Source organism: Lonchura striata, chromosome 1, assembly GCF_046129695.1.
Source record: "Lonchura striata isolate bLonStr1 chromosome 1, bLonStr1.mat, whole genome shotgun sequence".
NCBI lineage: Eukaryota > Metazoa > Chordata > Aves > Passeriformes > Estrildidae > Lonchura > Lonchura striata.
In genome coordinates this window covers 48,190,056-48,211,839 of record NC_134603.1, presented here as the reverse complement: position 1 = coordinate 48,211,839, position 21,784 = coordinate 48,190,056, and the positions used below count along the sequence as shown (strand labels likewise).

The window sequence follows — 21,784 nt, the reverse complement described above, 5'->3', positions numbered from 1 at the left end:
CACGGGTGTGGGGAGTGCAGTCAGGGCCGTTCTCCTGCCGGGAACAGCACATCCCGCTCGAGCTCTCCCGGTCACTGCCGGGTGCCCCGTGACTCCCGTCCCGGGCTGCTCCCCACGGACAGCCCCTGCTGCCCACGGCCCCGCCGCCCGGGACCCCCGCGGGACGGGGTGTGACACCCACGGGGCGCGGCACCCCCACCCCGTCCGCCGGCGGGACCCCGAGCCGCCCCCGCCTCCCGGCCCCGGCCGCGGCCCCTTCCCCGGGGCGGAGGGAGGGAGGCGGGGCCGAGCCGCGGCTCCGCGGGGCCGGGCCGGGCTCCGCGGGGCTGGCGGCGAGGGCTGGGTGCCGCCGGCGGCCGAGGAGCGAGGGCGAGCGGCAGCGGCCGGGGCTGCGGGCGGGGGCATGGCCCGGCAGTAGGCAGGGAGCGCTCCGCCGCCCGCCGCTCCCGGCGGCAGCCCCGCCGCGCCCCGTCCGTCCTATGCGAGCCGCCCCGGCGCCAAGATGAAAGGTAGGGACGGGAGCGGGGCGCTGCCGCCCGCACACGTGCGCCGGGCACCGCGGGCAGGGCGGCACGGCGGCGTGCGGGAGCACCGAGCGGGCACGGCGGCGGGAGCGTGGACAGCCTTCAGCACGGGCACAGCGCGGGCAGGGCGGTCTCGGGGAGGGTGCCCGCGGATGAGCCGAAGCCGGCAGGGTGCTGGCGGGACACGGTGCGGGCAGGTGGCGGGCAGGGCTCGCCGCTGCGGGCAGGGCACGGGCAGCCGGGGCCGGGAGCGGCGGAGCGGGGGTCTCACCGCGACCCCGGGGTGCGGGGTCTGCGCCGCCGCCGCGGCTCGGAGTGTGCCGGTCAGTCCCGGTCCTGGAGCGGGCTGTCCCCGCGTGAGTGTGTCCCGGCATGTGCGTGTGCTCTCCCCGCAGCGCGGCTTCTCTCGGCACCCAACTTTTATCTTCCCCCTCGCCGGTGCCCCGAGAAGAAGAGTTGTGTTTCTCCCTGGTTGATTTGTTTATTTTTTGCCAGCGTTTTGAGATGTTCTTGGTGTTGCTTCTAAACATCTGGCAGTGATTAGGTGCCAGTAGAAGCTTAACTGGCTTGTGAAATGTATTTGGCATATTTCTCCTCTGCATCCACCGACTGGAAAATTTTTGTCTTTACTTTGCATCTGTTCAAACTGAAACTTCGTTTCTTTTCCTTTTTCACTCTTTTCCTCCCTTCCTCCTCTTTTTGTTTTAAATGGGTGGAACATTTGACCCTGTCCTACATAGCTGTGACTGAGAGGTATCACATACTTTAAAATGAAATAAATAAGTAGATTGCCAAACTGCTACTCTGTAACCTAGTAAAGATGTATGGGGGGTGCAAGAAAGCCTTCTGTTTATGAAAATTGATAGCCTTACAGCAAAAGGCAGAGGTTTTACACACTGGGGAATACTTACAATGAAAACATCAAAGGACATTATGGAAGGTTTAGGAGTTAGTCGGGATGTTGTGAGAGTTGAATTCAGTCTTTCTTCAGAGGCAAAAATAAGCTTAAGGAAAAGACATACAAATATGAAAATTGCTTTTGGGCACCACTGTGCCTGTTCTTGGACTGCAGAGTTTTATTCCAGATGCCAGGAGTCCAGTAAACATCATATAGTTACACTTACTTTCCAGAGTCTAGGACACCAAATTATGTGATCATTTATTCACTTGCCAGAGTAGCTGCCTGAAGGGAGGAAAAACTTTTGGGGGGCATTTATTTTGCAAGCCCACACACACACTATTTAAGTTACTTCTGACACTGTGGCATGGTGCCTCTGCAGGGCCATGCAACATACGGCAAATAATGCATATACAATGTTCTTTATTTATAGGCTACTCATGCCAAAAATTTTATCATCAGCTTGTCATTATCAGCATAAGTGTAAGGGCATGAATAAACCAAAACGATGTGGATCTGGTAGAGGTAGAACAAATCTGTGCCTGTTACCATTGAGAGCCTTACACTCCATTCTTTGGGGTTTTGGGGAGAGGTGGGATGCAAAGGACCAGGGATGGGAATGACATATAATGCAACTTGCATTCTGCTTCCACCACTCTTTGCAAAGCAGAGCACTGGCATTCAAAGGGAAGATGTAATTCCTGCTCCTGGGAGCACTCGCTGGTGCCCCACACTCCATCAAGAGGGAGTGCTAGTCCTTACCATTTGGCTTCCCCAAGAGTGATCACAGCCATCTTATTTCTTTCCTCCAGAGAGTTACAGAAATCAGTAATAAAACATGCAAAGATGAACATTTGAATGACTGTGCTAATAGCAAAAGAAAAGCAACAAAACATCACATCAAGTGCTTCTGCCAGTGTTAGAGAAGTCAGAGAGTCAAACCAAATTTTGCCTCGATGATTTCCTTTTCTGGGTATGGACTTGGCTTTTCATGTTTTCTCCTTAAACTTGATGGTAGGTGATAATTGTAGGACTGTAGAACTTTGTATAGTTACACACTTTTCTCAATAAAAATAAAAAGATCTGTTGATTGCAGCTGTCTCTGTATCTACCCTCTCCAGAGAATGGAGGAATATCTAAATAATTACATCACTAAATATCCGTAAGGAATAAATTATATTTTCCATTGCTGGTATTTGTAATGTGTTATGTTTTAAATCAGTAAAACAAACTGAAGTTTATGTTCAATATGCTGGCAGTTTTATTTCTAGCAAACAACACTGAGCTCACAAACTTTGTCATATTTTTAGCAATAATTCATGTGATTTATATAGGGATTTGTCTGCTTTAGGGTCAGATTTATCTTTATCAAACGATACTTCTAAGTTATAGTTATTTATTGGGGTATGAAGGAGCACTCGTTGCCTGGGAAACAAATGAAAACAACTTCCTCATAGTCAAACACCACCACATGTTTGAAAATATTGGCCCTAATTTAAGACAGGGACAAGCATTGATAAAACTGAGAACTTCTTCCCATATAGCTGCAATATATTTTGTAATTGCTACTTTAAACTCTATCTGTAATCACTACTGTCATGGCAGTGCTGGCGATAAGTATTTTCCTCTGAAATATGGATACTGTTTGGATAACCACTTAATACTAATGCCTAAAATCAGGCAATGACGAAGTCAAGGTGATCATTTGGGACTGTTGCTCCAGGATGACAGAGAAGCTCTTAATTAATGATGCTTAAAATAGCTTAGCTGTTTCTTTTCATTCCTCCTCCTCCCTCTCTGCCATCACAAGCACCTTGCTGTGTACCACTTGTATCAGCAGTGGTGCTGGAGGACAATCATCTGGGATCCTATGCTTGAGTGCTGAGGTGTGCTTGAGAGCTGGAATGAGACCAAATATTCCATCTTGTGCCATTCCTCTCATTTGATACAAAAGGATGCACGGGGGAGAAACAGGTGCATCCTTGGCTGTGTTCCACTGGAGCAGTGAAGCCCTCGGTGCCTCGGGATCAGCCTGGCCTGAACGCCTGCCTTGGACCCCTTTAGCTCAAAGGCGGCTCAGTGCGCTCCGTGCACAGTGCACTGGAGATAAGAGTACCCCGAGCTCTCACAGGATATGCCAGTTCAGTTTACCCCAAGTTTGCCTTACACAGTGAACCTTTTATCAGGCAATTAATTAACATATAAGCCATATCAGTATAGCTAAACTTGTCACTTCTGTGGGACCTAGAGCTTGGATGTAATTTGCAAATAATGCTGATAATAGCAAAAGCTGACTGCGTATGCAAGTTCACTTGTTCTTTCTTTACTACCTTGAAAAATCTTAAATAATCTATTTATATGATGGTTACCTTCCTGACAGATTTTGTCTTTCTCTCAGTTTTGATGCCACTAATTTTAAATAACAAAGGAATAAACGTTTTAATTTTGTAACACTGCAGAAAAGACTCTGTCTCTCTCTCTCTCTCTCTTCTTTGTGTGCACAAAATCAAATGAACAATCCTCTACAAATAGGTCTTTCCTGGATAGAAACTTCAAACCAAGAATTTTTAAAAAAATCCAGTCCAGAGCATTTTGCAGAAGCCAAAAAGCATTTGAAAACCAAGGATTAGAAGTGGAGTGATCCAGTAACCTTTCCTTAGTCCATTTATATCTGAACTTATATGAATATAGTGACATAAACATGAAACATATGCAGGAGGTCTGAGTGGTGTGTGTTGGACATGTCACAGGACCCTACAGCAGAAGTTCAAAGGCACGAGCAGTTATAATAAATGTGTGATAAAACACAGAACAAATCCTGAGCAACGCTACTATACAATCAGCGTGTGTCCCGAATTGAGTGGTAGCACAGAGGATTTTAAACATATGGATGAGAAAGATGCAAGTGTGTGTCAAAGCATGTTCTTATTAATACAGAGGAAAACAGAGCTATGAAATTATAAGAGAATAGAAATATTACTATACAACCACAAAGGATATTGAGCAGAATTAGCATATAAACGATTTATGACAGGATCATTTTTAGTAAGAACTTGTAATTGTTATTGCTTCAATTCTACTTTTCCTGGCCACATGGGACTAAGAATAGCATGGACAAACCTCCCTATGAAGAAGAGAATTGTTTAAAATCTCCTGTGACTCCTTTTTCTCCTACTTTGGATAACATAGATTCATTTTAAACTGATTTTGCTACAGCTGAGGGCTGAACAGAGCCCTTTTTTTGTCACAACAGCTAAACAGTTTACTTAGATCCACAGTGAAAGACTGTTGTGCCCAGAGGTTCAGACACTTCTGCCTGCTAGGATAAGGAGGGAAAAGTAATCTTGCAGAGAGCTGATCAGGCCTTGCACAGATAAAACAGAGTAAAATAAAGAGAGCTGGGACAAATGTCAAGGATGAAACCAGCTCAGTACTGCAAAGGATGCATACCCAGTTATCTTCAGCTTAACAAAACCTTCCTTATCCTGAGGTTCTGTATGTCAGAACAGAGAATCTCTCCTTCCAGCCCACCCCCTTGGAAAGCAAAATAAAGGCATGGAAAGTGAACCTGATCCTCCTCACAATGTGAGTGTGGTCTGTGTGAGTGAGGGAGCAACCTAAGATGAATTGGCTTTGAATTTTGACTGCTTCCACCTAAAGCTACAATCCCTTTTGGTGCATAAATTTGAGGTGCAGACTGGGACATCACTGGGGAACAAAGTGAATGAGTAATGGGAGGTAATAGAGACATGTGTTAGGAATGTGTATGCCATTTTAATACCACTGTTAATTGCCTCCTCTGACATACTGACAGGGAGGCACGATTTTTCAGTGCACTAATGAGAACATATCTGTTTGCTTTTAAATCATTATTCTGTAATATGATATGATTTAAACTTTTAACTTCTAAGGTTGATCCTCCACACCATGCAGCTGCTCCTGACCCCAGTATGGTAATGTGGCACTTATGGGCTAACAAGTTTTGTTCAAAACCCCCTATTTACTGTCTTCATCTTGTGCCTAAAAAACAAAACTAGAGTGATTGTTGTTATGCCTCTAAATTTCACAATCTTCTTTTTGTGTGTGTTCCTAAAGATAAGTGCTCACATTTTTTGGGCACAGCAGTAGGGGAATAGATGAAGACCAAGATATTAAAGTGCACCCATTTGTCACGATTATTGCTTTTGTTTGTTTTATGCATGTATTAAATGATGGGAGACACCATCCAAATCATAGAATAGTACCAAGGGAGGATCTCTGATCTAGGACATTGTCTCTTTCAGTCACTAAGACAAGCAGATAAATTCCCATATCAGCAGTCTCGGTTGGACAGAGCTGAGGAAAAGCCTCAGTTTTGCTGCCAGAACCCAAGCTCAAGCAACATCCCAAAGGATGCTTTGGGATGCAGGGAGGTGGTCTCTCTTCCAGGACTGCCTCAGCTAAACCTCTGCCATGGCTTCCTTAAAGACCAGGTGCTCTGCAAGTGCGGAATCCATGTAATCCCTGTCCAAAGGAGTTTGCTGCATGACAAGCTAGACAAAGTGTTGGATAATATGGGCACAACACGCTCATCCAACAACAGTGACTGTTAGTGTGACATGTCAGCTTGGGATCCTGTCAGTCAGGAAGTGCTTTAAGTGTGGGGTAGGATTTTGTGAGGGAGGGCTTATCTGTGGGAACTCAAAATGTCTCTCAGACATTTTTAGAGGTTCCAGGCCTTGGTCAGAAGCATTCTAGACCCTGGCAGGCAGCTGGAAACAGCTGTGATTTTGAGTTTGAGCCATGGAATTAATTACCAACTTTGGAGGTGGAACGAGCAGTCACAAAAGGTTAGATAGTATAGTAAAAGTAGTTACAAAGTAGAGGGGAAATTTTTTTAGTATTGTACAGGGGGGTTTTAACACATGTACAGGGGGGTTTTCACTTTGTACATGGGGGTCAGAAGTTCTAAGAGGGAGGAAAGTGGGCTGATCCTGTTCTTCCTCCTTCCTTTTCCTTACCTCCATGTTCTTGGTGATGTTGGCACTCACAGATTGGTTTAGAGTAGAAAAACACTTGGCAACGTAGGTAGTAGGTATTGGGGAATAATTGTAAACATGTTATACGTAATATATCTTATAAAAGATAGCAGCAGCCCTGGGCGGGGAGAGAGACGAAGAAGACAGCAGATAGAGAGGATATCAGTGTGTGTGTGCGCCTCTACCCAGGCCACTGATCAAATAGCCGCAGTCCAAGAACATAATCTGTTAGATAACTAGCAATAAACTGCCTTGAGACCGAACAGCTAAGCCTGCGGAGTTTTACTTTGGAAGCGCGGGTTGGAGGAGGAATTTCACCACCATATGAGGACCCAAAGGAAGGCTGGGGTTCTCACACTTATCAATATAGAGGCAGAGAGAAAGACTTGACTATGAAAAGGGCCTATAAGGAAAAAGTAGTGGAGAAAGGCAGAACAAGAGGACAAGTGAAATAAAGCATCTGTGAAGAGAGCTGGGAATGAGCAGCCCATTAGCACAAGCAGGAGACTGTCCAGAATAAAAGCTATGAAAACCAGTGGAAACCAATTAGACTGATGAAGTCATCAACATCTGAAGGCCACAGCTGCTTGCTGTGCTTCTGCTGGCTCCATTTCACCTTTAAGTCAGCAGTTTGAATGTAGACCCAGTTAATAGTGAGCAGAAATGCTCACTAAATAAATCTGGTGGCAGCTCAAAAAGCTTTTGAAATATGATATCAGAAAGATATTGGTGTTGCTGTTCTTGTCTGCCTGAGCAGTTGTTAATATTACAGAAACCTCACAAGTGGACGGGTTTTGCCTTTCAGTTAAAGTGCTGAGATGGAGAGAGCAGGCAAAAGCAGCTTTTTGACACTGCAAGCATTCTCTCATGAAGGAGATGCACTTGTTACACATTTCTGAGCAGAGTTCTTCATCCACGTTAATTCATGGATTAAAAAGAGTGGAATATTGTGATTTTCAATAAATGGGCACAACTTCTTTCAAAATGGCACAAGTAAAAATGTCTCCTTGATAATATCCAGGATAATTTTTACGGAGTTGCACTGAGATATAGCTCTGTAGTTCCCATTAAGTCAATAGAAAAGGCAGGGGTCTAACCATTAAAGCCCTTTGAAAGAGAAATTTATTTTAGAGGAAACTCTTACACTGTATGTCATTTTTGCTACACATTAATCTTACAGTCTGAGTTCCCAGCCTAGTAGTTAGGAGTAAGTTCTAATGTACTGTAATTTGCGTTTTCAGGGGGTTATAAGGAAACTTCTAAAATCCGAGCTGAAACTTGGCATGACAATTTTCAGCCCAGATGCCTCATTCTCTCCTGGAATATACTTTCCCAGATTTGGAAATGCAATGTAAAATATTGTGGTTTTTTTCTTTATTTAAGACTTCAGATGAAGTCCTTAAACAAGGACTTTGTATCCATGTTTACAGCACACAAGTGCTCTCAAAATTATTGGACACCACATGTCTGCAGCCACCATATGACCCAGCATCTCTAATGGTTCTGAGATCTTGTTTGCCTCATTAGTTAATTAGGTTTAAATGGCTGAGCAAGGTGTACTGTTAAAAGGAGACAGCTGGACACGTACATTAGCAGCTTTCTTTAACACCTTCCATATGCCAACAATGACACCCATGAAAGGAAGGGGCTAAAATGGAAACAACTTCCCTAAAACCACCTTGCACCAAAGGCTCCTCAGATCTGGTGCTGTGGTTTTATACCCTATATTGTCTCAGGGGCAGATTTAGCATTCATTTTGGCTCTAGGCCAGCTCTTTCTTACTTGACCTCAGAGTGACTCACAAGTGATCCATGATTAATTTATTTAAGATTTAAGAACAAGAAATTTAACAGTTCTACTCCACAGATTTGCTTTGCCACTAGCAAAAATCAAATGAGAGTCTAATTTGTTTTAGATTAAATGAATTCCCTCTGTTCGCTGCGCTAATCCCCAGCTGAACTGCCTTTTCACAATTCCCACTCCTTTGAAGCATTGCACTGTAACTTACTTAACTCTACAACTGTATTTACTAGAGGTGTTGCAGTAATAGGTTATAACTGGAGGGCAAGTGGAATCTGGCATTGGTACTCAGTGGAGCATGGGTATTGCCAAAATATCTCAAAGGGTTTTTTTGGGGGGGTTTTTGTTTGTTTTGTTTTGTTTTTTACTTTTTTTTGGACCAGAACTCCTACTTTGCACTGACTCCTTAAAACATTTGATGTATTGCTGTTCAGCCACAGTGAGACAGTGATTTTTAGCAGTTTGCTGTAATATCCCCATGACAATCTGTTCTAGCATTCAAGGAGGCTCTTGTAAATCCAATAAAACAGGAGATCTCCAGTGGCCCTTCTCCTACATGGTTAAATGTAATTGGTTGCTCACATATGCTTTTGCCCAAAATTCACCTTTTTTATGGACCTTCCTGCTGCCAGAGTTCTGTACAAGTCAGTGGAATAAGAGACCAGATTTTCAAGTTTCTTCATCTTTCTTTTCTGGATTTTGGTTCACAGCTGAGAGCTCAGTTGAGTGTCTTAATTCAGTTGAGTTAGGGTTAGTCTTCCCCATACTAAAGAGTTAATTCTTGTGACCTGGACATAACAACAAATTCTACTTGATTGTCTGCTTCAAGGAGGAGTCTGCCTTCATATTTTTCACTTATGAAAATAAGCCTTGCCTTCATATTAATGCCTATTTGTAACTGAGGACTGGATTTAAACTAAAGAAAAATTTTTCTAACTTAAGGCTTTCACAATGTCCAGCAAACCCCTCATACACCAGTTGCAGACTCACTCACTCACTCAAGTGTGAACACTGTTGATGTGAAATTGCAGAATTTCCATTTCTAAGATCAGTCACTGGTGCTCAAAGCTCATGAATTTCTGCCACAATTATATTGCCTTTAACAGCTTAAGTCATTAAAACATACTGGAGGTGTTCATAGTATTTGCCTTCTTACTTGGTGTATTTTTTCTTAACCTCTGTAATTCATAACAGATCACATTTTCATAGTTTTCACTAGAAAAGTTGTTAACTTTTAAATGAAAACTCGGGTTCTCCTGTATTTTGCTGATTTGAAGATATTCAGAAGCTTTGAGATTTTTGTAGAACTTGTGACACAATTTTAATATTTCCAGCACTGGAACAGGGAGCTGAGGATCAAGTTTCTGCTGCCTGCACTAAGGACAATACTGCCCAACACACATGGGAGGAGCAGGCTGGGTGCAGGGCTTTGCCTTGGGACTTAAATTTATAGGCTTGCTTGTTAACTTAATTTTTAATATTTCAAACATAGACTTCTTCTGAGGTAGGACTTTCAACCCATCTTAGTCTCTTTTTCCAAAGTGCTGTAATTTCTGAATGTTTAGTCTAAGCTTGCTTTATTAATTTCCTCCATCTTTTTTTTTTCCCTTAAACTTGTTACATTACAGTTAATATTTTAAAGTACCATATTTGCACATGATTTCAGACAAGTTGCAATTGTGACTGAAAGAACATTGAGCTTTGTCTGTTAAATATTTTTTATAGACTTCCCCTAAAATTACATTGACTGCCCCTTGCAGGATAACTCACAGAGATGATAAATTTGAGATTGTACTGATCAGGGAGACGAGTCAGCACTTGACATAACTGTCCTTGCCCATCTCCACTTCTTTATTTCAAATATCAGAAGTGCTCTTCAAAATTAGGAGGTGAACGAATAATTTATAATGTACTCAAAGCTTAAGGAAAAAACCCATCCCTAGAAAGAATAACATGCAGCATTGCAAATACTGTAAATCATATAAATATATGTGTATATAGAAATGTATATGTAGATATATAAACATGTTGCATATACCAAAATGGCCAAAGAAACAAAAATGTGATTAAAGTTGTAAAAGCCAATGCTGTTGGTCTAAGCATGAAAAACAAGAAAACTAGGGAAGGATCTGTCAGCCTGGGAGGAGGGCATTGGAGATGTGGTTTGGGATGAAGCTGCAGGATTTAAAGCTGGCCTGGCTGTATTACATCAGATCCAGATTGGATAAACCAGGTTACACTCCTGAGAAACAAAGGAGGCAATTGTGTTGCAGCCTGATAGAAGGAGAGGGCAGGAAGCTAAGGTCTCTGGAGCTGTTATCTTATTTTGTGCAGCATTTTATCTTTTGTGCAAGAGGGGAAGATCTTTCCTGAGTAGCTCACTGCTGGGATGAGAAGTTTGTTGTTGACTGTTTATGGTTTATTAGTATTTGTCATGTTTAGTTTGGGGGCCTTGTCTTCAGATAACATTTGGGACAATTGTGAGAGTTTGTTTGGCTTGGTTTTTCAAAGGTTTCTTTTTCTCTTCAAAACCAGGATGTGTTTGTTTTGCCTAAGGAGCATCTGCTGACTCTTCCACTTCTTAAGTGCACATCTGAATTGGGAGTCTAGCTAAAGATATGGACAGGAGTGCTGCTGGCAGTAAGCAAAATGTCTTACCTGGTGATGAATATGTTTTTAGCTGTTTAATCCATTGTTCTGTCTGAGTAAAGGGTGAAGTTCTGCAAAATTACACATTTCATGGACTCTGCTGCTGCTTCAGGCACAGTCTCCTTCAGAGACTTCTGTCTGTGGCATTTCACAGGTCAGAAGGAAAAACAAGTCAGATTTTCTGCTGGAGACATACACACAAATCATTTAGACTGTATCTTTGCCTTTGAATTCATCCTCCAAAGGCTCTGCGCTGTCCCAAGTTAGCTGTGGCATCAGTTAGCCCAGTTTCGTGATGCAGAGCAGCCCAATCATGTGCAGTAAGTCTGTGAGCAAAAAAGATCTAACTAAACACAGACTTCTCACTCCATCACACGCGTTTATCTGCTTTGAGCTTGCTTTTCCTTCACCATTCATTAATTGTTCCCTCTGGGAAATACAGAAGCAGGGGAACAGTCTGGGCCGTGCTGCCCTCCCAGCAGTTGATACAGGGCCGGTGCTGGTGACGAGGCAGAACTTTTGCCTTTCCTGACTCAGCAGAACAAGGGGCTGTCTTTGTGCAAGGAGGATGAACACATGAACACAGACATTTTCTTTTTTTAAAAAAAGTCATGGGTGTGTTTTTTTTGCTGATGCCAACCTTTTTCTTTGCTGACGGAAGGAAATGGAGAGAAATTCGGCTTCTGACAAAATAACCTTGTGATTATTAGCATATTCCTGCTTGCATACTGCAAAGATAAGAACAAAAGGCATGATGGAATCATTGAATGATAGAATACCCTGAGTTGGAAGGGATCCTCAAGGATTATCAAATCCAACTCCTGTCCCTGTACAGGCCAGCCCCAAGAATCACACCATGTATGTGAGCACATTGTCCTAACACTTCTTGAACTCAGGCAGGCTGGTGCTGTGACCACTTCCCTGGGGAGCCTGATATTCTAACAGCCAACCTAAACCTCCCCACAACTTCCCTTCCCTTGGGTTCTATCATCAGTGTTTGCCCTTCCACTTCCCCTCACGAGGAAGTTGTAGACTGTGGTGAGGTGTCCCCTCAGTCTTCTCCAGGCTGAACAAACCAAGTGACCTCAGCCATTCCTATCTAGACCTTTCACAATCTTCACCATTCAGTTTTTATTTTTCTTATCTGAGTTTATCAGTTCTGTTTCCCACGTTTTATCGGATCTGACATTTTCAGGTCAAGCTAATGTGCATGGGAGGCGGTGGACGGATGGACAGCCATCCCCTCTGACTCCTGTGGCCCAGGCAAGCTTGATCAAGTGGCACACCGGTGACAATTGTGGCTGTCATTGTGATGAGGAACATTTCTGCTCTGGTCTGCAATTAGCTGGCCAAGCAGGCCTCACGATGGCTGCTAGGGGATAAATCTGCACAGTTTGTAATCTGGAGTTCTGCTGGGGATTCTCACTGGGGCAAAGGCTCTGAACTGCCTTCTGCACTTGGAGACAGAGGTGGGATAGGAGCAGCAGAGGGGAAGAGCAGTGGCATGCCTAACAAACCAAGAAAAGTTACATTATTTGAACAGGCGCCTGTAAAAACTTCTCATTTTTTACCATTGGTAGTAGTAATAATCTGCTGCTGTGTCTTTCTTTCTCCAGACGACTTTGCAGAGGAGGAGGAGGTGCAGTCCTTCGGCTACAAGAGGTTTGGTAAGTGACAGCAGTCTTTCAGCTTGCTTTTGCAAAGGGTAAATCAAACACTTGCTACGAAAACCTTTTTTGCTTGCAGCATTGAAACATACAGGTACAGTCCCATCATCCACATCCAATGTCCTCCCAGAGGAAGGTGTGATGTTTAGACTTGCTTTATTTTCCTGGCAAACATAAGGCTTCCAAAATAGTTCTTTCTTTAGGAAATTGAAGCCCACACCTGAACAGAAATTAATGTGCTGGCTGTGAAAAAAAGGGGCCATGCGTCTTACATGTCCTCTGCCCAGGTGGGCATTGCTTCAGCTCCCAAACTGAATTTGCAGGTTTTCCCCAGAGTGGTTTCATGGCATCTCCTGTAGACTTGCGGAAGTTGTACTGGCAGCTGAGCCATGACATAGGCTGTGCATTCCTCTCAAAGGAAAAGGGAATGAATACCTTCTGATGTCAAAAATTATTAAAATGAGGTCACTCACTTCCTTTCCTTTTCCTTTTCTTTCCTCTATTTTTTATGTTTGTTCACCCAAAATGGCCTTCTCATGTGAGGAGGGTAGTACCACGCATTTGTGCACAGGGGTTAGCAGCCTTCAAGGCCCCTGTTTTCAAGGTTCTTGTGATTTTTTTTTCTGTTGGGAAAACATTTCTGTCTCTGTAGTCAACAGTTTCACCCAGAGAAGGAGAATGCCTGTCCCTGTGGCAAGGGAAGGTGACATGGTGGCCTCTGAGCTCCCACAGTGCCAGCTCTGTCTTGGCACAGCCAAAGGGGCTCATTATCAAAGCTGCTGGTGCCTTTTCACCCGTAAGCCATCAGAATAATAGTTCACCTCATTTTTTCTGTCCTGGGAAAGTAGCTGCACCAAGAGTCACTTTCAATGACCTCAGTTGGTGAGTGGATAGGAAAGGCAAGCTGAAAATAAAAATGAAAAATACATAAAAAATTCCTTCCATCCCAAAAGGAGCAGGGAAAGGCAGCATAAGGAGATGTGGAGTTTGGGAGGTGGGAATCACTTTCGCATGACCTTTTCTACCCCCTGAACTACTCCACTGCTCCCTGCTGTTGAGCTTTATTTTGGATAGATCAGCCAACCACAGAGCCAGCATCTGTGGCTTGGAAAGTCCTCCATAAAGCTGCACATATTTTTTTTTTCCTTTTTTGTTTGTTGTTTTCCTTTTGTTAGTTTCATTTGTTGTTGTTGTTGTTCTGGATTAAGCCCTGGAATAACAAAAAAGCAAAACATCTTGAGAAATAGGAAGAAATGCTAATTGTTCATTTCTGTCACCTCCAAATAAGTAAAAGATATTGGTATTCATTAACAGCTATAAAAATAGTTTCCTTTGGTGTTATCCTCTACCTGGCTATCCCTGGTCAGCACTCTCTTGCAGTGAATAAGATTTTAGTGGGGAGTGGGTACTCCATTATCCTTACTGTTCCAATAGTAAGTGGAGTGCTGTGACTTGATGGGAGTTTTGCCTACTAACTTGCTGTCATTTCTTTCTTTCTCCTGGGTATTGTGATGCTACCAAGGTGAGTTATTTCTCCACTTTTATAAATAAGGAGAGAAATATAAATAAGGGGTGAGAATATAAATAAGGGGTGAGGTGAGTTATTTCTCCCCTTATAAATACAGATTACTTCAAGAAGTGCTTGTGCTGTTATGTTTGGTGGAGCAGCATGGAGGGAGGAGAGGACTTGCAGCCTGGAAGTGGTAGGAGGAGATTTCACCACAAGAGGAGGAGTTAGGGTAGTTCCACCCTTAGGAACCAACCATAACTGCCTCATGCCTCAGGAAAACAACATTGCTGTGGTCAGGAAGGTATCCCAAATATCTACAGTACACAACAGCCTTCACTAAAGGGGGAATGGTATCATGAAGCCATAGCATTGACACTGGTGAGAGCTGTGTAATTCAGAAGGCCCCCAATCCAAGGAGCCACCTTTGTCCATACAATTTTGGAGCCCAAACTTCCTCCCATACTCTCATCATCTTTCCCAGCATCACGGGGCAGCTCAGGGAGGAGCTAGGCTGGCCTGGTTTCCATACACACCAGCACACATGCTGTTTGACTGTACATGATCATGCTTTTGTGTCCCTTAAAGGGTTTATTTCCCCTTCTTCAGAAAACCTGACTCAGTGAGTTCCCACCTCTGCAGTCTCTGCTGCATTTCCAGGCGGCCTCTGGAGAGAGAGAGGGAGCCTCATGCTTTCAGCAGTGCTGGCTGTTTCCTCACTTGGCAGTGGGCTCCTCCAGACAGAAAGGTGATGACTTTTAAAGACTCCAAACTCAGTGGAGAGCTGGGTCAGCATTTCAAGTGAAGCACCAGAAGTTGCCGTTGGGGCCAAAATGCAGCTGAGCTCCTGCCTGACCAGTAGGAAATGTTACTCCTGGTGCCTTGGTGTTCCCTCTTGGCCCTGTGTCCTGCCTGGTAAAAGAAGGCAATAAGGGGGAATCACAAGGCAAGAACCAAATTTTATTCCACAAACCTTGATAAAAGGTAATTTTGAAAGAAGTCCTGAATGTCTGCTGACTGGCACTGTAGAAATGCCAGCGCTGTTCCTGTACAGCCTGTTGGTGTGGTCAGGGATAAAAACAGCAGTGGGGCTTTTTTTCAGGAGTCGTAGTGCAAGACCAGTTGTGTTCATATATTGTGATTGGAGAAGTCCCTGTATGCTCCATGGACATGAGACATGGTAGATGGACCATGAGTCACATACCTTTGACTCCATCCTTTGGAATTGGGAGGTCTTGTTTGGAGTAAAATGTACTCTGAGGGGCAGAAGGCTAAAGTATAACTGGTTTAAAAAACGTGGCTAGCAGTCAGTGACTGCTGGCAGCTGGGAACATGTGTTGGTCAGCATTTGGCAGGCAAAGCCTTGACCAAGCTGCTTTCCTAGAGTTCAGCTGAGGAGTTTATTATTAGCTGCCTTGTTGCCGGAGCCGGTAGTTTGGTTCAAGGAAGGAAGAGATCAGCAGAAGGAGGGAAGGAGAGAGGCATTTCTCCAACAATTCTCATTTTGGGGAAGAAGTTTTTGGAAAGAGGACTGAATACGCACTGTCTTGCACCACTTCCCCTTTTTCTGAATCATTCTGTCCTTCCTTCTCAAATAAGTTAATTTCTGAGAATTTGTCAAGCTACTGTATTTTTTTAGTCAATAGAACATTAACTGGTCCTAGTAAGCCAAACATACTAAGCATAACACACTAATATATTAAAGAATAATGAATACAGATGCAGACAACCACTAGGAAAATACACATCAGACTTTTTTCTCCTTTGAGCTTGGGACAGATTTGCTGCAGGGGTCAGTAAGGAAAACAGTCTTTCCAGCTCACTGATGCTGTTTACTTCTTTTCAATGAAAGCTACAGATGTGCAGGGATGCTGCCAGGAGTTGCTCAGCTGCAGTGCCTCCAGATTGCTGCACTGAAAAAGTGAGGAAGCGTGTTTCTTATTCCAGTTACTTCATCTTCAATCCCATTTCTCAGGCTGTTTTGAAGTTGTCTGCTCCAGATGACAAGCTAAGCCTCTCTACTGGTTTTCCTCTACCAGATTGCCATATTAACTCTTTCATCAGTCAATGTCACTGGTTTGTACCACCTCATGCACAACTGACTTTGGGAAAGAATAAGTGAAGAAAGGGCAGAACTTCCTTTCTAATATGATACACTTTGGGGATGCTAAGTCTCAAGCACGAGAGCTAAGACTAGTTTCTAGATGGTAGACAGAAGGATGAGATCTCTTTCTGGCAGAGTTTGACTCCTTCCTCTGAAATTTGGGCTCCAGGCATCTCCACAGGCAAGGGAATTGAAGGGATCAAATGGACACCAAGGATCTTCCTAACTCCTGGCATTCTGAGGTAATAGATGTAGAATTCATAGTGCATTTTTTTCCCTTATGTTAATGTTTAAGAACTTAATATGTCCACTTTAATGAGTCTTTTAACTAGAAATTTCCTATTAAAATACTGACTGCGTAATTCAAGTCTATGGTACAATATGGAATTGCTGAAAGCAGGGAAGATGGTCTTTGACCTGTTGTGAAGCACACTTGTAGTGTTTTAGAAAGCAGACTTCAAATAAATGAGCTGAAAGCCCTGCTGATGAAGAGAAGCTTCCCAAGGAATCAGAAGATAGCACTAGTACACTATAGATAAGTGGAAGACTAAACAGCTTGTGCAAGATAATTACCCTTTGCCCTTGGCAAACACAGCCAGAATTACAGGCTGTGAGCCTGTTCTCCACAGAAACACCCACCCTGGCCACCTCCATGCTCTAGACAGTGAGTCAGGACACTTCTCACCATCACCTCCCCCTGCCCTGCTGAGCTGTCAGTAGGGGACAGTCTCTCATGTCCCCAGGGGAGTCCAGTGCACACCAAGGCACTGATCCTCCAGCCTTCTCCACACCCCTTAGGTCAGGAGCTGCTAGGGAAGGAGGGATAAAAGTTACCAGGGATCCCCTTCAGGGAAGGCAGGTACTTCTTTAGGTATCTTCTGTAGGGTATATAAGATATGACTGGGTTAGGATGCTTCTTCGGCACAGTTACAACAATCTAGGTCCTAAGCATGATTCCAAGTGTAAGAATAAAGTCTAGGAATTTGTGGACCTGGAATGGATGAATCATCTTGCCATGCAGTAATGAAATCTCCTATACTAAAAAGAGGTGAGGGGGAAGAAAAATGGTTTAAAAACATATTTGTAAAATAGGGGTTTTTTTCCCTGATGAGTGGCTTGGGAACAGCTGAACAAGATCCATTTAACTATCCATGTTTTCTTTCTGTGCAGTTTTTATAGTATTTTGTAGAGTAAGAAGTTATATATTATTTCTTCACTTTTGATAAAATATAACTAGGGAGTTTTAGGAGTGTACAGCTGATAAAAGCATTGTGAATGGGGTGTAGCAAAAATGAAAATTTTAAGATACAAAGCATTTTCTGAAAAGGATTTTGAAAAATAGAGGGGAGTTTGTGCCTATAAATAACTGTCCAGACATGATCAAAATTAATGGCTCAGAATTTTGTGATAGTTCAGGAATAGAATTTATTAATTAAGACTGCACAGATGGAAGAATTTTAATCCTTGTCTATGAATAAGTCCAGACCATTGTTCATATATCTAATAACAAGCACCAAAACAAAGTCTGACATCAGCCTGGTGGTGTGCTATATCCGCACAAACCTTAATTCCCTGTGAAAAAAAAATAAATTCTAAGCTTTAGGAATTTGTCAACTTTTCTTTATGGTTTGTAAACGACCAGTGAGGGATTTCAGGTGCCACAACCACATACCTCCCTGGACATTCTTTCACTTGTATTCCTGCAGTGTGTAATCATATGACTTAATAAAAAGTCACAGGGTCACTCACACTCACAAAGCCAGAGGAAAGTCAGGCACTGTTGCTTCCAGTTCACTGATCTGGCCATATTTGACAGATGAGGGTTTTGCCTGCGTGTGTCCTGGGGTATGAAATCCCCACTGAATCGTGGTGCCCTTGCGGCTCTTCATTTTAGGCCAAGAAATTTCATTTGAAATGACCCTTTTAATTGCCATGGCCAGTAAGGTGGAAGGGGGTCGAGCTGCCCTCTCCTAGGGTGAGCCCTGAGCAGCTGAGAGAATCCAGCACCCTCAGGGGTCCTGGGTTTGTGTTGGTGCTTCAATCCCAGCATTGGGGAGGGACCACCTGTGTATGGTTTCTTTGTCTTTCTTTTCTTTTCCAGTAGATACTCGCAGTACTGGGGCACTTGGCAGGGAATTGAAGTTTCAATAAATAAATAAAAAATGCTGACATGAATGCAGTATTGCCATTGCAGAGGAATGTGCTCAGGAGCTGTCAAGGTGCCCCCATGCCACCAGTGTGTGTCCCTCCTCTGTCAGTACCCTCTGCCTTTTGCAATGTAAGGGCACGTGTGATAGATGGGGTATCCAAACAACAAATTTGAAACCACCTATCTTCATAAAGATAGAGAATAGTTGGTGGACCCTGAGAAATCCATCTATGTCAGGCAGTAATAGCAAGATCCAAAAAGTTATCAGGTCTATGTGCCCTGTGCTAACTTAGGCAGGAGCTGAAAGAGCTGAGATGTTTGGGTCTGTGGGTTTGAGGCTGCCCCTCTCCAACCTGTCCTGCTGTGCCTGGCTAAAGGCACTTCTAATCCAAGCCCATAAAGAGGCCTCTTAGCAATGCCTTGGGGACTAAAGTCATTCCAGCTGTGTGTTGTTATGTAGGCAATCTATTTTCTCTTAGTTACGGGTTTTTTCCTATTTAGTACAATTAAAATTCTTGACATGCTTCTTCATATATTGAATTCGCATGCTTGGAGCAATACCTGTTTGATCAATCTCTGTCTTTTACAGGGGTGAATTGAAAGGCAGTGTGGTCACCGTGATGTGTGAATTTTGCTCTGTCTTTTTCATTAGAGCAATAAAATAGGTGTGTGGGCTGAACAGCACGTTGTATTTACGAGAGGAATGAATAACATTGGCTACACTGTAAGCGACACCTGGGGATTTTGTTTTTATTTCCCTGTAAACTAGCTGGACAAATAATGATGTTTGGTAACATCAGCTTGCTGCCAGAACACCTAGGCTACATTCTGGGCTGTTCAACTTTGTAGGAAAATTACCTGTGAAATTGCTGTCTTGGAAGGAAACTGTGCACTGTGTTTTCAGTGCTTGGTACCATTATGTTTCCATGCAAAGGAGTAACACAGGAAAACTGTGGCAGAAACGAAAACTTCAGATATGAAGCCATCACAAGATGGAAGGAAAAAATAATGGAAAATACACATTAGTGGATTCTCCCAGCACTGCCGTGGGATTGTAGAATGCAACCAGCATTACTCTTGAGCTCCTCTTAAGCTTTATTCCAAATACAAATCTGGATTGGTAGCCAGCTGCTACTACAGCCAGCTGAACTTTGTGCTTTCAAGTGCTCAAATGTCTGCAGTTGATCTTTGGCTTTTCTGTACCTTCTTCATAATGATTTTATCTGAAAGCAACACAGGGACAGAGGTCTTTCCATGAGAAAGGGGATACTGTATTCCCTTGAGCCTATTTTTTTGGATGAACCTAACAACACACACAAATTAAACATATACGTGTCATGCACTGCTTACTTACTTGATATCCTGGATTCTTTTTATTTCTTAGGAATTTCCTCAACCTGTACTGTAGCTCTGTGCATGGTTGTTGCCTGGTTTTCCATGCTCCTGAGGGAGCCACTGCAGGGAAGGTGTGAAACTTAACCAGCTTCACGCAGACCTGAATGTGGGACCTGGACCTAGACCCAGACCCAAATCTCTGCTGTCCTCTACCATCACACTCAGCAGCCCTGAGCCTGGCCAGTGTCCTGGCAAGGTAACACTCTATATGCAACTACATCATGCTGTTGTGCTTGACAAATTTCTTGTTAATTTTCAGAGAGAAAATTTTCTGTTTGAATCACAGAATCACAGAATAATGAGGTTGCAAGAGACCTCTAAGATCATCAAGTCCAACCTATGCCCTAACACCACAACTAGACTATAGCACCAAGTGCCAAGTTCCGTCTTTTTTTAAAAGTATCCAGAGATGGTGATTCCACCACCTCCCTAGGAAGACAATTCCAGTATTCTATTATTCTTTTAGTAAAAAGTTTTTTTCCTAATATCCAACCTAAACCTTCCCTGACATAGCTTGAGACTGAAGACTGACTTCCATATGAAATCTGAATATAGGACTTAGGGTAGGAGTCATATCAGCTACTTTTAGAGATCTGTGCCAACTACCTCCTTAAAGACACCTGTCTTTAAAACAACAATAGCAAGGAGGGGCCAGTGCTGCAGGAAAGGACTTCCATGCTGAGCAAGAGCATCACCATCCTGATCATTTTGAGTTACTAGATAGATAATATTGTCAACTCCACATTTCTGTAATATGTCTCATATAAAAGCTGGGGAAAGCCTAAAGAAGCTTGTGAGAGAAAATGGTGTAAGGGGTAGCACAAATGAAGAACGGGGTATTTTAGGATGATTTGTCCTGTTGCAAACACTAACAAGGAAACAGTGTGCTGCTTTGCTAAGTCAAAACCAATTCAATCTCCACTGTGCTGCGCTACAGAAGATTAGCCAAAATAAAGCTTGGATTAAAATTTTACCCAGTCTCAATTAGCCTTCTGTATATGGGTAAACCTTAGATGAAGCAGCCAAGAGCCAAGAAATTTCCATTTGTCCTGTTCCAGACTGGGTTAGGTGAGTGGGCTGAGACGCTGGAAAGTGGAGAGAGGCTGGGAGAGAGGCATGAGTGGGAAGGAGTCTTACTCAGTGCCTGGAACCAACATGGACAAGAGTTGTGCAGTGGGTGTGTGGAGAGGTTTGTGTCCTGCAGACACTTTTCAGCTCGGTCAGGAATGCATCTGGAAAATCCACCCACTCAGCCAGAGAGAGAGACTGATGCCTTAAATAATTAAGATGTGAACGTGTTTTTGTGATTCAGCTGTGACTCAATAGAAGCAGCTGAACTTTCTGTAGTAGGTGGTGTGTGAGACCCAGGGATCCACTTCACTTCAGCCCAGCTGAGGCTTGTAAGGAGATTTTGTATTTAAAGTTGTGTGCAGATATTCAGGCCTAGCATAGCAGGACTTTATTTCTCTGGCAGCTGTTTCACAACGCCACAAAGAAGCAGGGCAAAATTGTTTTCCTTTAAGGATATCTGGGGTCATGAGGGTCTGCTTAACAGGGCTTCACTGCATATTTTTCAAAACCTGAAATTTTATATATTTGGAAAATAAATATTTTCCAAATAAGTAAAGATCATTTTTCAGAGACCAGTCATTTCAGAGACCATCTCTGCTTGTCTCTGATCAGAACCATCCTTTCTGCAAGGTCCAAAGCAGCACATGAAGCCACATCTGTGAAAGATCTCTGTGCTTTATGTGGAGTTCACAGCTCAAGTTCATCATGGTTCAGAAAACTGCAGGCTTTGTGGAGATGCTAGCTTGTGGTGCTATGGTCTGCTTTTGCTTTTTCAGAGGTAGTAGGAGCAAGGCAGAGGTGGCTCTTGTCCTTTCAATATTTAGCTGCAAGTCTGTCCATTATTCCCTATGTCCATATCAGTTAGGTCTGGAGTAGTCCAGCAGAAGGTAGAAGGCCCATTTCAGTACTGAGCCCATCAAGAGGATGCAGGAGGGAAATTTGGTAGCTGCAGGAAATGCCTGCCCTTGCCAGAGGGTGATCGGCACCCCATAAACCTTGTAA

At 43.4% G+C, this 21,784-nt stretch overlaps 1 protein-coding gene across 1 annotated transcript in view; it reads left to right on the top strand.

Annotated features, from left to right (window-relative positions):
• Window positions 1–385: 385 nt before the first annotated feature.
• Window positions 386–21,784, top strand: part of COLEC12 (collectin subfamily member 12) — a 93,715-nt gene continuing 72,316 nt past the window's right edge. The window contains exons 1-2 of the mRNA XM_021551511.2: window positions 386–509; window positions 12,506–12,556. Of these exons, the coding sequence (XP_021407186.1) occupies window positions 503–509; window positions 12,506–12,556 (58 nt within the window). The 5' untranslated portion in view covers window positions 386–502. The remainder of the gene's footprint in view (window positions 510–12,505; window positions 12,557–21,784) is intronic.